The sequence below is a fragment of the Lathamus discolor genome, chromosome 3, assembly GCF_037157495.1.
Source record: "Lathamus discolor isolate bLatDis1 chromosome 3, bLatDis1.hap1, whole genome shotgun sequence".
Lineage (NCBI taxonomy): Eukaryota > Metazoa > Chordata > Aves > Psittaciformes > Psittacidae > Lathamus > Lathamus discolor.
The window spans coordinates 109,148,654-109,164,251 of NC_088886.1; the positions used below are offsets into that span (position 1 = coordinate 109,148,654).

The 15,598-nt window shown below is 40.0% G+C and overlaps 1 protein-coding gene across 5 annotated transcripts in view; it reads left to right on the forward strand.

Moving 5' to 3' along the window:
• Positions 1-15,598, forward strand: part of PCDH15 (protocadherin related 15) — a 464,553-nt gene that overhangs the window by 399,570 nt on the left and 49,385 nt on the right. For all 5 annotated transcript variants that reach the window (XM_065671106.1, XM_065671105.1, XM_065671103.1 and 2 more), the window contains one exon: positions 12,463-12,678. In XM_065671106.1, the coding sequence (XP_065527178.1) occupies positions 12,463-12,678 (216 nt within the window). The remainder of the gene's footprint in view (positions 1-12,462; positions 12,679-15,598) is intronic.

Consider the following 15,598-nt stretch of genomic DNA (forward strand, 5'->3'; position numbering starts at 1 on the left):
GAGTAAGAAATAATCTAACTGCCATGGGCCAAACACAGAAAAAATGCTGGGAGAGAAAAAACCTGGTTATATGAGTACAAAATCTTGCATACAAATTGAATTTAGAGACAAATAGGCCAATAAAATATTGGATCAACACTTCTCTCATCGTCAGAACAGTTACATATATATATATTTGGCAATATATATATATAAGGCAAATACTCTAGCTTGCTTTTCCCAGCTCTACAAGGTGCCACAGTTTTGCTGGTGGCATCAACCATTCACTTATATTTATTCATTTGAATATAAAATCCTTTTAGAATAAGGTAATGTGTTGACTTTCTCTAGATTTTTAGAATTATTAATATGAATAGATAAAGAGGAAACTTTAGCTTAGAAGAATTCCACAAATCATAATTAAAAAGTCACTTTTAATTAGAATTAATTTGGTTAATGATATGCCGTATGAATTATTCTATATGAATATGGTAAGGCTAGTGGCTGGCTAGTACAGGTGGTAAGTACTAATGTCTCGAAGTGAAAAAATAAAAGGATTATATTTATTCAAATGGCACTTTTAACTGAGGCGTTAGTTATTGCGTTTTAAAGACCATGTTCATATTACTAATAGCTCAGCAGGAAATACGGAGCTATGTTAAATGCCATCTCTCTTGAAATGAGAGCTGAGGCTGATTATTGCATCTCAAATCTACAGGCAGTTTCACACAGCCATCTTTTCAAGACTACTTATTTTCCCCAAACCTATCAAAGATACACAAAACACAGATGAGAGCTTTTGAGTCCAGGCTGATGATTTGATGGAAGACTGAACAGTGGTCAGAATCTATGGTGTTAGGACAGCTGTAGTATGTCTTGGTTGCTGGTTATCTGGGTTTCCATTTCACTCTACAACAATTGTCCTGGGCCTGAAGTGGTGGGGCAGCTGGAACAGTAGTCTGAATAATCACTTTAACTACAGTTCTTGTGGTGCTCAGAAAAAGGTTTTAGGTTTTGAACAATCCTGATGGGGATTCGTTTTATAATAACCTTTTATGTTCCCTCCTCTTTTCTTCAATTCTCCTTTTTCCCCAGAATTTTCAGTGCATGAAAGAGCTGATTTCCATGATTAAAGACCTTTTTTGCTTTTTGTTTACAAATATGTTAATTAAAACCAGATGTAATACTCAAAACTACTAATTTATGAATTTTGTGGTTTGAGATTTGCTTTGCATTTCATTATATTAGAATTAGTATTTTTGCTTTGCCACTGGTGGTTTCATATAACACCTAGTTTTCCCCTCAGAATTAGAACTAGATTTCCTTCAGCCACATACACAATATTTTTAATCTGCTGTATAAAAACAAACTCAAAATCAACACAATCTTTAGGGAAATTACTGGTGGAAATTGACTTTTCACTATAATGGTGTGTTATTAGCCCTTTCTTTTTAAGTATTTTCTTTTACAGTATTAATCTTTCCTGTTTACTGAAGTGCATTTAAATGAAGAAATATCAGAGGTCCTAATTCTAGTACAGAAAATGAGAGGGTTTTCTGAATTATGTCTCAGTGTATAAAGGGTTTTTTTTACTGAAAATGTTTGCAGAAAAGGAAGCTTCCCAAAATAAACACCAGTGAATCAAATTATGTAGAAGTGGCTGACCTGTATTTGGTAGAAGTAGCCCTAATATGAAGCCAGCAGAGAGGTTTGGTGATAATAATAGGAGCCAGTGGAGTCTATAATGCAGTTACATCCTGCAAGAAACTTGATTCTTGCAATATGGTTGATCAGATTTTCATTTCAGACCTTTTCTGTATTTTGTGGCCCTTTCTGATAGGCTTCATAATGTAGCTTCATCCTTTGTTACTGTTTTAGTATCTTAATATGCGGAACAGCAAAATAAAGCCATTTTATTACTACAAATTTTTACCCTAATGATGCACAAGGGAATAGGAGTTATGCTTTACTTAATCGTAATCCTTGAAAGCAAACTATTTTAGTGGTTTTATACTGATCTAAAGCAATTAATAAAAATGGTTAAAATTCCAGGGTTTCTATATGTCAATACTAGGGTTACTGTTTTGCCTAGACAAATCTATCCATGCTAAATCTCTGATTATTTTCTGTTCATGCCTATAACCTCTATATTTTTTGGTATTTCCTTTTCCTTTGGGATGACAAATAAATCTTCAGAGTGGCAAGTTTCTATAAAAGTGAAATTCAACCCTAGGTACCTTGAGACAGCTTTTCGCTGTGAAAGACAAATTGTTCCCTCCTTTAATTTTGCTTTTGCATGTAGTCAAGACAGCAGCTTCTGTGTAAAAATGAACTGCTTTGCCAGACACAATCTTTTATTAGTTAAAATATGGGTTTGGAATCACAGAGAAATCTGTATGGAGAAAATATACTTTGTAGAAGTAACAATCTACTTTGAAGCCTATCTGCAGTGACAACAGCACACCCTGAAACACACACATCTGCTGTAACATCTGGCCTACAACAGGAAGCTACTTGCCCTGCTAAGAATAAAATCACAGTAATTCCAAGAACACAGGTAATTTCTTTAAAAAGATATATCTCTAGGTAATGCATTGGCTTGCTAAGCTTTTACTATAACCCCCAGTACTATTGTTTTCCTTTGTCAGTATTTAGAAAAACTACTAACTTTTGTGATTTTTTTTTTTTTCAAATGTGATATTATATTATTTCACTTTACTGTGCTATTTCTAACATTTTTAAGACTGTTAGTCCTGCACATGCCTTCCAGAGTAAAATACCTTCTGTCGGACTGGAATGAAAGAGTACGCCCAGAGTGTTCACAGTGCTTGATCATTCCGATCCCATGAAGGATCAGCTGCGTGGTCTGCACTCCCTCCCAACATACACACATAAAATCATAGAATGGTTAGGGTTGGAAAGACCTTGAAATCATGTGGTTCCAAACTCCCTGCCATGGGCAGGGGCACCTCACACTAGACCATGTCATCCATCTGTCCGACCTGGCCTTGAACACCGCCAGGGATGGAGCATTGTCAACTTCCTTGGGTAACCTGTTCCAGTGCCTCACCACCCTTACAGTAAAGAACTTCTTCTTTATATCTAACCTAAACTTCCCCGGTGTAAGTTTTAACCCATTACCCCTTGTCCTATCACTACAGTCCCTGATGAAGAGTCCCTTTCCAGCATTCTTATAGGCGCCCTTCAGATACTGGAAGGCTGCTATGAGGTCTCCACGCAGCCTTCTCTTCTCCAGGCTGAACAGCCCCAACTTTCTCAGCCTGCCTTCATACGGGAGGTGCTCCAGTCCCCTGATCATCCTTGTGGCCCTCCTCTAGACTTGCTCCAACAGCTCCATGTCCTCCATATGCTGGGGACACCAGAACTGCACACAGTACTCCAAGTGATGTCTCATGAGAGTAAAGGGGCAAATCTACTGTATCAAGCACTAACAGCTATTGGCATAGCAAAAAAATGTGTAAAAATGTTTCTAATTGGGGTTTTTTTCAAAATACAAGTTTGGGAACATCTCTTACTCAACATTTTTTCACCTAAGACAGCCTATCAAAACTGACCCATGTTTCTACACCTTCGGTTTTTCAACACCATCAGAGGATAAAGTGCACTCTCATTCACTTTTTTCTTACTACCTGTATTTCTTACAAGTTTCTGTGGAGCTGGAGTTTACTTGATTGGGCTGGGCAGAGATCAGCAATATGCTTAGTAGAGTCCATTTTTTCCTCTTTGTTGTAGTACCTTTGTAAGTGTGCCTAACAAATTATACATTTAAAACAGAAATTAATTAATCTTTGGCTCCATTCAGCCCTCATGAAAGGTGACTATTTTGCATTTCTCAAGTCCGCACATTTCTGCAGGGAATATGGCAGTGTGAGGTATAATTATGTGGCTGCACAAGCACAGTGTTACAGTAGGGCACTTATCCTCTCACCCAGAGAGACATGTATGAGCAATGCCATGTGGCAATAATACTCCGATATTGTCACCAAAATTGCCAGTGGCTTGCTTGGGATGAGCATTTGAATCTTCATCAACCGTAACTCCTGAAACTATTGCATAGTCATAAGGCGATTACAGTTTTTATCATTATCAGCATGAGCTAAATTCAAACTACCTGCTTAAATGAAATTGTTAATTTTAGACAGTTTCCAGTCTCACTAGCAGGATCACCCTTAATCATGAGCCTGAGGATGCTAACAGGGCTGCTAAAATGAATCAGATAGAGCTGGTAGGTTTTTTTTTTTTTTCCTTTGTAGCACATGGCAGGTTCAACTGTTTCCAATCAGTTGCTGACACATAAACTAGGTTTTAGCACAAGACCGTTCTTGCTTGTTGGAATTTACAGATTGTTGAATATTTTCAGTTCTAAAGTCACATCTGCCATTGTACTGTTTCGGAGGCTGGACGCTTAAACCAGCAAGTTTGTTGTAGCTATTTTCCTCTTCGGTTTTTCTTCTCTGTACTTCTTCACTGCTGTGCTCTTACACACAGTTACCTGTCTCTAGCACTTTTGAACTCACTGTCATCAGGGGGTTTTTTTGCCACTGACTTTCTTAGAAATTCGTAGCTTTGCATCTTCTGGCATCTGTTCCTCAAAATTAACCTCCTTTACAGGCCTCTTTCCACCAGATTCCCAACTGTGAAATATTTGGACAGCCTTTAGGGTAGCTGCTGTGTTGAGTGCTCGCATGAAACCTGAGTCTTGTACTAGTTACACCAGTTACACCAGAAAAAACATAGATACTTGAACAAACTGTCACTGCTTACAGAGGCAGCACTAAAGGGATCTCTACTACTTCTAGCTTGACTCAGCCCTAGTGAGTCCTATATATTTCCAGACTTTAGCTAATGCTTTTTTCCCTGACAGTCCTCATAAAGGTGAAAATCAAACTAAAAAGAAAGTACCCTTCTGCTTCCTCTCTGTTTTAAGGCAAGTGATGTGTTAAAAGCACTTTTCGTTGGCAGCAAAGGAGCTGTACAACTCATCCCATCGCCACTACAGTATTGGGCTGAATTAGAGCCCAGCACTCACTCCGTCTTGTCTCTGTGTCTCTGCTGCCCCTGCAGTGCCAGGAATTTAAACATTTCTAATGATTTGCTGCAAGTTGTGCTGAAGGTCCTTGTGTAGGAGATGTAGCCTTCAGGAATACTTGGCTTATTGGTCTTTTTGTCTCCAAGACAGATAGCTGCCAATAAAATTATAAAAAATAACTGTTAATGACTGTGGTAAATGCCCTCAATGTTAGGGCTAAGGGCAGCATGTTTCAGCTGATACCTGGCTGGTGTGACATGCTTTTCTGGTGGGGTTGGAGAGCACCGTAGCAGTTGTGCCTTTTCCTTTGTGGGTTGGAGGCAGCATATGGTGATGCCATGAAACACTATTTATGTGGGCAGGCTTACGCTCAGTTACAGGAGGGTTGAGTTTAGTCTGGTAACTCCTAAAATCATACATATTTATCAGTACTCAATCATAGCAGAATTTAGGGGACATCTGTATTTCTTGCACATAACAAAAGGAAGATATACTGCTCTAATATTAAGTGTAACTCTTCTTTGACAGTCATAATGCAGCTCTTGAGATGTTGTATATCTCTTCGTAATGAAGTGTCAAAAATATTTACCTTCTGGACAAATTACAAGAGTAGCAAACATCCTTACTCTGTATTAAAGAAGTCGGTACATTAATGTCAGCAGCTCACAAGCTCTCTCTGGTGTTCCTGAAAAGCTGAATGTTACATGAAGTCTCGTTAGGTTTGATGAAAGTAGAGATAGTGGTGAAAGGGGGCGGGGGGGGGGGGGGGGGGGTGTGGAATGGAAAGAGCAAAATTAAAATATTTGAAATTGGAATCTGATGTTTTTTCCAAGTTCCTCAGGCTGTTTTGCACCTGGCTTTGCTCATCTGTGTGTATATGATTTCTGGGATGGAAATAGCCTGAACTGAAATGATACTAAGGCCACTGATTTCTCTGGAGTGCCTCTGAGTTCTCAGAACTTTGAAAATCAACTCATAGCCTGTCTACCAGCTTTGGGCATCTGAACTGCAGAATTTTAGAGACTGCATGCTTAGAATTTCAAATTCCCCCCTTCACTGGAGTTTCATCAACTACACTAGTGCTGTGATGTTTGTTCAGAAAGACTGATTTTAACGTTTGTGCCTGCAATATTGATACCCTAATTTGTATCCAAAATTTGTTTATCCTTAGTTGCAAACATAAACAAGCGTGAAATGCTAAAGGTTGTTGCGGTTTAATCCCAGTCAGCAACTAAGTACCATGCAGCTGCTCACTCAGTCCCCGCCACAGTGGGATAGGGACTAGAATTGGAAAAAAAGTGTAAAAACCCATGAGTTAAGAACTGTTTAATAATTTAAATTAAAAGTAGAATATAATAATAGTAGTAGAAATAATAATAATAGTAGGAAATAAGGAGAGACAGAGAAGGAATAAATAAGTGATGAACAATACAGTTGCTCACCACCCACTGGCTGATACCCAGCCTGACCCAAGCAGCGATCGATCCTTTACAGGTAAACTCTCCACTGGGCATGATGTGCTGTGGTATGGAATACCCCTTCGGCTAGTTTGGTTCAGGTGTCTTGTGTCTGCTTCCTCCCAGCTTCTTGTACCTGTCCTCACTGGCCAAGCATGAGAAATTGAAAAGTTCTTGATCAGGGTAAGTGCTACTGACCAACAACTAAAAACATCAGTATTGTTATCAGCATTATTCTCAAACTGAAGCTGAAACACAACACTGCACCAGCTACTAGGAAGGAGGTTAACTCTATCCCAGCCAAAACCAGGGCAAAGGTGAAACTGATTTCTCTCTGATTTCCCTCTCCGGAACCTATCAGGAGAACTGGCTACCCTGGATTTGGAGAAGGCTGAGGTTCTTAATGACTTCATTGCCTCGGTCTTCACTGGTAAATGCTCTGACCACACCACCCAAGTCTTAGAAGGCATTCTCAGGGACTGTGAGAATGAAGACCTTAGGCCCACTGTAGGAGAGGATCTGATTCAAGACCATCTTAAGAACCTGAATGTGCACAAGTCCATGGGACCTGATGAAATCCATCCGTGGGTCCTGAAGGAGCTGCAAATGAAGTTGCTAAGCCACTTTCCTTCATATTTGAAAAATCATGGCAGTCAGGTGAAGTTCCTGATGACTGGAAAAAGGGAAATATAACCCCCATTTTCAAGAAGGGGAAAATGGATGACCCAAGGAATTACAGATCAGTCAGTCTCACCTCTGTGCCTGGCAAAATCTTGGAGCACATTCTCCTGGAAGGCATACTAAGGCACATGAAAAACAACAAGGTGCTTGGTGACAGCCAGCATGGCTTCACTAAGGGAAAATCCTGCCTGACCAGTTTGGTGGCCTTCTATGATGGGGCTATGGAACTGATGGACGAGGGTAAAGCTGTTGATGTCATCTACCTGGACTTGTGCAAAACATTCGACACTGTCCCACATGGCATCCTTCTCTAAATTGGAGAGACATCAATTTGATAAGTGGACCACTCGGTGGATAAAGAACTGGCTGGATGGCTGCCCACAAAGAGTTGTGGTCAATGGCTCAATGTCCGGCTGGAGACAGGTAACGAGTGGTGTCCCTCAGGGATCAGTGTTGGGACCAATCTTGTCAGTGACACAGACAGTGGGACTGAGTACGCCCTCAGCAAGTTCGCCGATGACATCAAGCTGTGTGGTTTGGTTGATACGCTGGAGGGAAGGGATGCCATCCAGAGGGACCTTGACACGCTTGTGAGGTGGGCTGATGCCAACCTCATGAAGTTCAACCATGCCAAGTGCAAGGTCCTACACCTGGGTCAGGGCAACCCCAGGCACAGCTACAGACTGGGCAGAGAAGAGATTCAGAGCAGCCCTGCAGAGAAGGACTTGGGGGTGTTGGTTGATGAGAAAATGAACAGGAGCCGGCTTCAGTGTGCACTCGCAGCCCAGAAAGCCAACCGTATCCTGGGCTGCATCAAAAGGAGCGTGACCAGCAGCTAGAAAGAGGCAATCCTGCCCCTCTACTCTGCTCTCGTGAGACCTCACTTGGAGTATTGTGTGCAGTTCTGGTGTCCTCAACATAAAAAGGACATGGAACTGTTGGAACAAGTGCAGAGGAGGGCCACGAGGATGATCAGGGGACTGGAGCACCTCCCATATGAAGGCAGGCTGAGAAAGTTGGGGCTGTTCAGCCTGGAGAAGAGAAGGCTGCATGGAGCCTTCCAGTATCTGAAGGGGGCCTATAAGGATGCTGGGGAGGGACTCTTCATTAGGGACTGTAGTGACAGGACAAGGGGTAATGGGTTAAAACTTAAACAGGGGAGGTTTATATTGGATATAAGGAGGAAATTCTTTCCTGTGAGGGTGGTGAGGCACTGGAATGGGTTGCTCAAGGAAGCTGTGAATGCTCCATCCCTGGCAGTGTTGAAGGTCAGGTTGGACAGAGCCTTGGGTGACATGGTTTAGTGTGAGGTATCCTTGCCCATTGCAGGGGGGTTGGAATTAGATGATCTTAAGGTCTCTTCTAACCTCACTATTCTATGATTTCTGTTGTTATTGAAATGAACTACTATTAAAAGCTGTATCTTTATATTGAGATGGAATTAGCTAATATTAAAAAAAAAAAAAAGATATACTTGTGGCCCCAACGAAGCAACCTAATAAATCCATTTTAGCAAAGAAATTGACTTTTTATTGGAAGGGTGTAATGCGCATCTCACAGAGCACATCCAGACAGCCTTTGGCAGTTAGCTAGGCTGTCACTGTAAGTGCTCTCTCGCTAGAGTGAAGACCCCTAAGGATACAAATCATGTATTTCTCTCCTACCTGACACTATGTGCCTCATGCCAAAACACATGCAGCATGGGGTTATAGAAACTACTATTTTTTTTTTTATTTTTTTTTTCCCCCAGCTTCATTACCGACACATGAAGTTGAGTGTGGATAAGCCAGAGGGCTTTGTCAGACTGGTCTTTTCTGTATTGTTCGTGGCTGTAACCTAAGCTATGTTGTAGAAGCTGTACTTGCTTAGTACGTGTTTGATTGATTGATGTGTTGGCTTTGCGAGCAAAGATTTGGGAAGGGCTTTGCCCACGCTTACTACAAGCACAATGACCAAGGGCATGTGGGTTTTAAGCAGGAGGTGTCAGAAAAGTTACCACAGGGATAACTGCCTTGTGGCGGCCAAGCCTTCATAGCGATGTCGCTTTTTGATCCTTCGATGCCAGCTTTTCCTATCATTATGAAGCAGAATTCACCAAGCATTGGATTGTTCACCCAGTAATAGGGAACGTGAGCTGGGATTAGTCCATCCTGAGACAGGTTAGTTTTACCCTGCTGATGTTGTGTTGTTGCACTAGTACGTGCTTAAATGCATGCACACCGTGATTTGTTAGGTATGTGGCAAGAAAGTAATTTTTATTTTTATTTTTAAATTAGCTGCTCTGCATTACCAGGAAATAATTTCCAAAGAGGTTCATTTCTCTCAGGTAGCACATAGGTGGTCTTCTAGATTAATTGCGTCAAATATTATTCTTTACAAAGTCGTGTCCTGTCCTACTACAGGCAGGCTCTCATCTTTGAATACATGGAGGATCTGAAGCTCTCTTACAACATGTTGACAAAATTGATCCAAAAAGCACCAAGAGAAGCCACTTTGAATGCTTCTTTAACCTACAGTTTGCATATTTTCAAGGATGTTTTATTTCTCTTATTCTATTTTTTAATGTTTCCTTAGTAATGTTAGTAGTAACAATCTAGTAATACTAATTATATGGAATCTTTCATTGTAATTTTAAGATTTCCTTTGTATTTGGTTAAGAGTGGGTACTTAAAATGAAATACTTGATTTTATATGTGCACAAGGTGCTTGCGTCCAGGCAGGGGCTGAGGGGTCTCTGGGAGGAGTCTGTTCCACGCTGGGCACAGTCTCTTTCAATGGTCCCGTGGCCAGGCACAGCTGAGTGGTGTTTTGATTTTTTGTATTTGTTTCTCACCAACCAAATACTTTTATACGGCAGTAAATTAATTTAGTTTTGTTCAAGTTGAGTGTGTTTTGTCAGTAACTGTGATTGGTAAATGAACTCCATGTCCTTATCTCAACCCACAAACTTTTTTATCCAGTAGAGGAGGGTGTGAGAGAGCAACTGGGTGGGCCTTGGGCAGCTGGATGTGATCATCACATTATATTAATCCGAGAATAAGTCAGATGAAACTGGGATGGAAGTTAATATATGATAAAGTCAGTGAAGTCAGTGTGGTTGCTAAGGAATGAAGGTAACCTGATGTTCATTCCAGTCATTTATGTACCTCTTGAAAGGGCTGACTTGAGCGTGATACTGAACACTGACATTTAACTCTCAAATAGTGATGACTGTTAGCACTTGCATATCAACCTGATTTTCAGGTATAGCCATTTCCTCGCTTACTCGTGCCATATAGTATGCTTTCACATTTTTTTTGTTCCTTCAGCAATTTACTTGTCAAAAGGAAAGCCAAAATTGAGCATAGTCCTGAAAATCCACCTGTCAAGCTCTCATCTGCTGTCTCCATGATGTTTTGGGGTTGTATTTACCCATACCAGTTGGATAGCGGGAGTGCTCTGAAAAAGCTCACTGATTACATTTACCTACTGACAGACAGAACAGGGTAAATTTGACTGACAAAACGGGGTAAATTTCAGAAATCTCATATCCTTCCCCATCTTTTAAAAAAATGCTAATAAAGGGGTTTGAGATTCACCCAAGGGGTAGTAATCTTGAGTTTAAAATCCTTAAAAAAGCTATAGATCTAGAGAACAAAAGCACTTTAACACATTTTATATTTATGCTTCTCACAGCCAAGCCAGTTAAAGTTTTGTCAATGTAAAGGAAAACAAAATATCAAAACATTTACAAAGGATGCAAGGACCATTTTAAACAGTCTGTCTCTGTGATGAGTGGCACCAGTGTCATTGTTGGTGCTCATCTTTTGGGCAGCTTTGCAGCACAATGGTATGCTGTATGAAACATAGTTGCCACCTCTAGCTAAACCAGCCCAGATATTTTTGCTTAAGCAGTGTATAGTTAAATCTATTCCATCTTAATCCAATCAGAGTAGCATGAAAAGCACATACAGCTTTGAGTAGCTGGATTATTCATATGGTACAGGTGTCGCTTGGTGGTGCACAATGCAATCACTGGGCTGCATAGCTTTGCTTGTTACATCTCCTCACTGCTATTCTTGAAGATAAAGACAAGTAAGAGTTAGTGAAAATTTTCACCTTATAGATCTTGTTTACTGATGGTGAGGAAACATTTAATGATTAATGGCCATCTATTGAAGGCTTAATGACCTTGCACAGATAATATTTTTTTTATATGGCAGTGGTGTGTCATAATAAACAGCTCTTCATGCTACCATAAACCCTGACTAGACTGTGATTATTATTTTTCTTTCTAAATCATGGTGAAATATGGATTTTACACAAAGACCTGAACCTTTTTAAAGGTAAGGATGCTTTTCTGTCCAACATTAGCTTAAGCCAGAGGCTGAAGAAGTTATGCCAATATTTTCATAAAAGCCTGCTAGTAAAAGCTGAAGTGTCCCAGATGATGAGGAAGTGCTCAAGTCTAATGTGTGAGCAAATGTACAGTCGGTAATTAGTTGCCGTCTTGCTGACCCTTTCCTCGATGAAGCACATGAAAGCATTATAAGGGTCCTCCAAAGCATTCCTATCTGAATAAGAGTACTACCTTTTGAACAGGAGCATGATTTGTGCAACGGGGTAGGTCTGGAAAGGCCAGAACAGGGCTACACAGGGTTGTCAGGCACAAGGTAGGTGAAATAACATGGATCCTGGGGCTGCTTTATTGATGCCAATACTGTGTCCTAATTCTGCAGCAGTTCAGCAATGGCAGAATGCCAGGGCAGCTTTCTGTCCTACACTGAGTCTGTACATCGGGTCCAATGCGCAGCATTAATGGAATGCTACTCAATCCTTTTTTATTTGTTTTGCACACTCAGTTAGGGTGCAGAATATGTCTAAGATGAGGGAGGACATTCTTATTGTATAAGTTTGTGAACTGGGTTTGCATTGCTGGGTTTTTTTTCTATGATATTTAACTGTGACAAGACTTTGCCAGTGAAGGTTTCTCAGAATTAAACTGTTCTTACCTGTTCAGTTTGTTGCAGACTTGAAAAGTCCAATTATAATTTTTTTTTTGTTCTATTCTTTGTTTTGTAGCAGTTTAGTGCCAACACAGGAGAAAGAAATTGCTGGAAAAGCAAAACTGTGCATCAAAGTTAAATGAACCATTTGAAGTAATAGCAATATTGGCTCTCTGGGATCTAACATTTAAAATGTCAGAGTAGAAGAAATTTGCAGGACCAATATGACTTTTTTAAAAGACAAGGTTAATGATTCTTTGCATGCATATTTACTTTTTTTTGCCTCTGCTTGTTTTCTATTTCCTATTAGGCAGATGATAAAGATACTGGGAATTACAGTGCCATGCAATACAGACTCATCATTCCTCCAATCAAGGATGGTAAAGAAGGTTTCGTGATTGAAGCTTACACCGGGCTAATAAAAACTGCTATGCTGTTCAAAAATATGAGAAGGTCTTATTTCAAGTTTCAGGTCATTGCAACTGATGATTATGGGAAAGGACTGAGCAGCAAAGCAGAAGTACTTGTAAGTATGAGGCAGGCATTATCTTTATGGAATAATTCCTGAGGAAATTCAAACAGTACATAAAGTTTAACTCCAGGCAGAACTATAGGAAGGCCCTAACTGTGTTTATTTTATCTTTTTAAGTCACTGAAATACAGCATTATTTTTTTTAAACCAAAAGCTGTCTTGACAATCTGAAACATATGTTCATGTTTCATGGCAGAGATACTGATTTCAGTAACTACACCAGACATGATATTCAGTATTTTATTTATTCAATGAGTCATTGTTAATAGTTCAATTTAGGTTCTAATTGTCTGCATTAAGTATGGACCTACGTTATGCTCTGGGTATTCTGGACTCAGATGGCAGCAAAAAGAGTACTGGGTTTACGCATTATGAGTATAAAGCAGGTCACATCTGCATGGTCAGACAAAAGCATTTACAGATCGTCTCCACCTGGTCTCTAAGCCAGCAAGATGCAGCCAGCTCCTGTATCAAAGCTGTGAAGCAGGGTTAGCATGGCATTAAACCCCAGTTAATAAGCCAAGGTGAAAGCTTGCTAAACTGTGCTTTGTGTTAACATGGGTTAACACAGATTCTGGATTGGAGTTACATCTGGTGTATCATGTAGTGCAGGCAAATATCTGAGCAAACAGTCTCTGAAAGCTAGAAGTCAGTTGACTTACTGGGGAGAGCCAAAGTGGCCATATCTTGGTTGGCTATGTCTTAATTGCTTATGTCTAGAAGGGAGACACAAGGAATAATTTTGGGCTAAGACTGTACTTTAAGTTTTCAAGGAAGCAACATTTAAAAACTGGCACTAGCTTTAGGCCTTGAGCTCATGGTTTTGTGCTGACTAAAGGACATTGACTTAGTCCAAAGAAACTATCAAAGCTAAATTTCTTTAAAGGCTATATAACTTGATGGATTGTATTAATATTAGCATAATGTCATAGGGATGAAGTGCATTATCTAGTTCATGGGAACACTGTCAAATGATACAGATGATAGCCATAATACTTGGTATATTGAGTTATGCAGGAATTCAGCAAGTAAACATAATGTAAGACGTCCTCATTCTTGACCTCTCAAAATGATAGGGCATTCTTCTGCAATTTATGCAGTAATAGTATATTAAAATATAGCCAGAAGGTATCGACATTAAAATTAGAAAGTGAAGTATGTCTCATTAATTTATAGAGGTATCTCAAAGTTGTCTGAGTGATGAACAGTATATTCAGAGGTTTTGAGCAAAGCATGGCAGCTTAGAGTAGCTGTAGATACAATTACAGACTGACACTATCCCACCATGAAAGTCTGGGTTTGCACTGAGCATGATCCAAAAGTGAAGATCCTTTCTAGCTAGACTAAGCTGTTCCTGGTTTCATGATCTGCATAGAATGTGTCCTGCTGTCACTGGTATCAGTTGTTCAGACTAGGAGGTGTTATTCAATACAAGCTCAGGAAGCACACATAGATAAAGGAAATTGATTTAATTACTCACGTGCAAAAGAATAAGATATGGGGGAAGAAGGTAGGATTGTACTGGATGGAGATCTAGGGAGAAGACGATGACACCAGCAGGGACAGTACTGGGAAGAACCTGAGCAGACCAAGGTATCCCCCAGGACTGGGGCCAGGAAGCTTCCTCACAACCCTGGCACAGGTCTGTGAGCAGCATAAACTGCCAAATTCACTGGTAAAATGTCTTCACACAGCAGGGGTGGTCCATGCGTTCCGTGTTGCAGTCTGTTTCTGCTGGCTTGGGACTGGCAGGATGTCATATTAGACATCTGTAGATCTACTGTTTGATTCCAAGTGATGAAAATTCCTTTTTTTGCCTCTGTGAGACAAAAGAAATAAGAAATTACATTTTAAACCAAGTTTGACGCAAGTAAGCACTTACAGGTAGTAAATGTGGATAGTAAATATTCACTATGGTATCTTTAACCAAATGTTGGAGTTTGAGAGGGGTTCCAAGGCCCTTTCCTCATTCAGCTTTCAGCATAAGCTACTCCCAGGAATCCATTGGTGCTGTATAATGATCAAGAATGTAGGCTCTGCCTTGCTTGGTTTAAAAATTGGAAAGTGCCTAATGAATGAAGAATGGGATCAAAGGGATATCACTTGCAGGCTAGCAGTTATCAACAATTAACATGCTTTCCTTGCCTCTGCTGCAAACTGCCAGTTTGTTGTGCAACTTATTTAATTTAACCTGGAACTTACCTAGCTCTCACCAATGTATTCTTCAGATATTTATGGACATGAGACATCTGAACATGCTGACTTCCAACCTTATAATCAAGGCTAGTGCCTGCTATTTAGCATCACAGTACCTGGCTGTATTTGCTATTTCAGAAGCAGCAAAAGCATTCTAAGGATCAGTGATTTGAATGATCCCTGGTAAATATGCCCCCAAAAGCTTGCAGAGAGCAGTGACCCTGGTGCCTCAGGGAGAGCCTTTGGTTTCCCACCCCTTCCATCTCTGCTCCCAGCATGTTTCCATCTCTCCTGCAGTAGAAGGGAGCGCTCTCTTCCCACAGCTTTTGTTACAATGTAGTTAAGTTGGACTTAGTTCCTCAGCATAATGCTGTTTGTAATAACTGAAAAATGAAAGCCTTTACAAGCATAGATAGCAAGCCAGTTAATGTTACTATGGAAACCTTACCTTTATCTTGATTTTTCTTCAACACACTTGTTTTGCTATAACTTGTCATGAATGTGTGCTTATTCATATTTTTGTATATGAACAAGTAGTTATAATTGTGATTCCTTGAATATCACAAAGAACTATTACAGGTTTTTTTAGGTGTTGCATTTATGCAGTACTCCATGCAGAGGTGCACAATGACTGGCTAATGTAGTTAATTCTATTAAATAGATCATTGTTTTAGAGTTCTTTTCAATGATCTTTGTCTAAAATTTGAGTTCATTATAA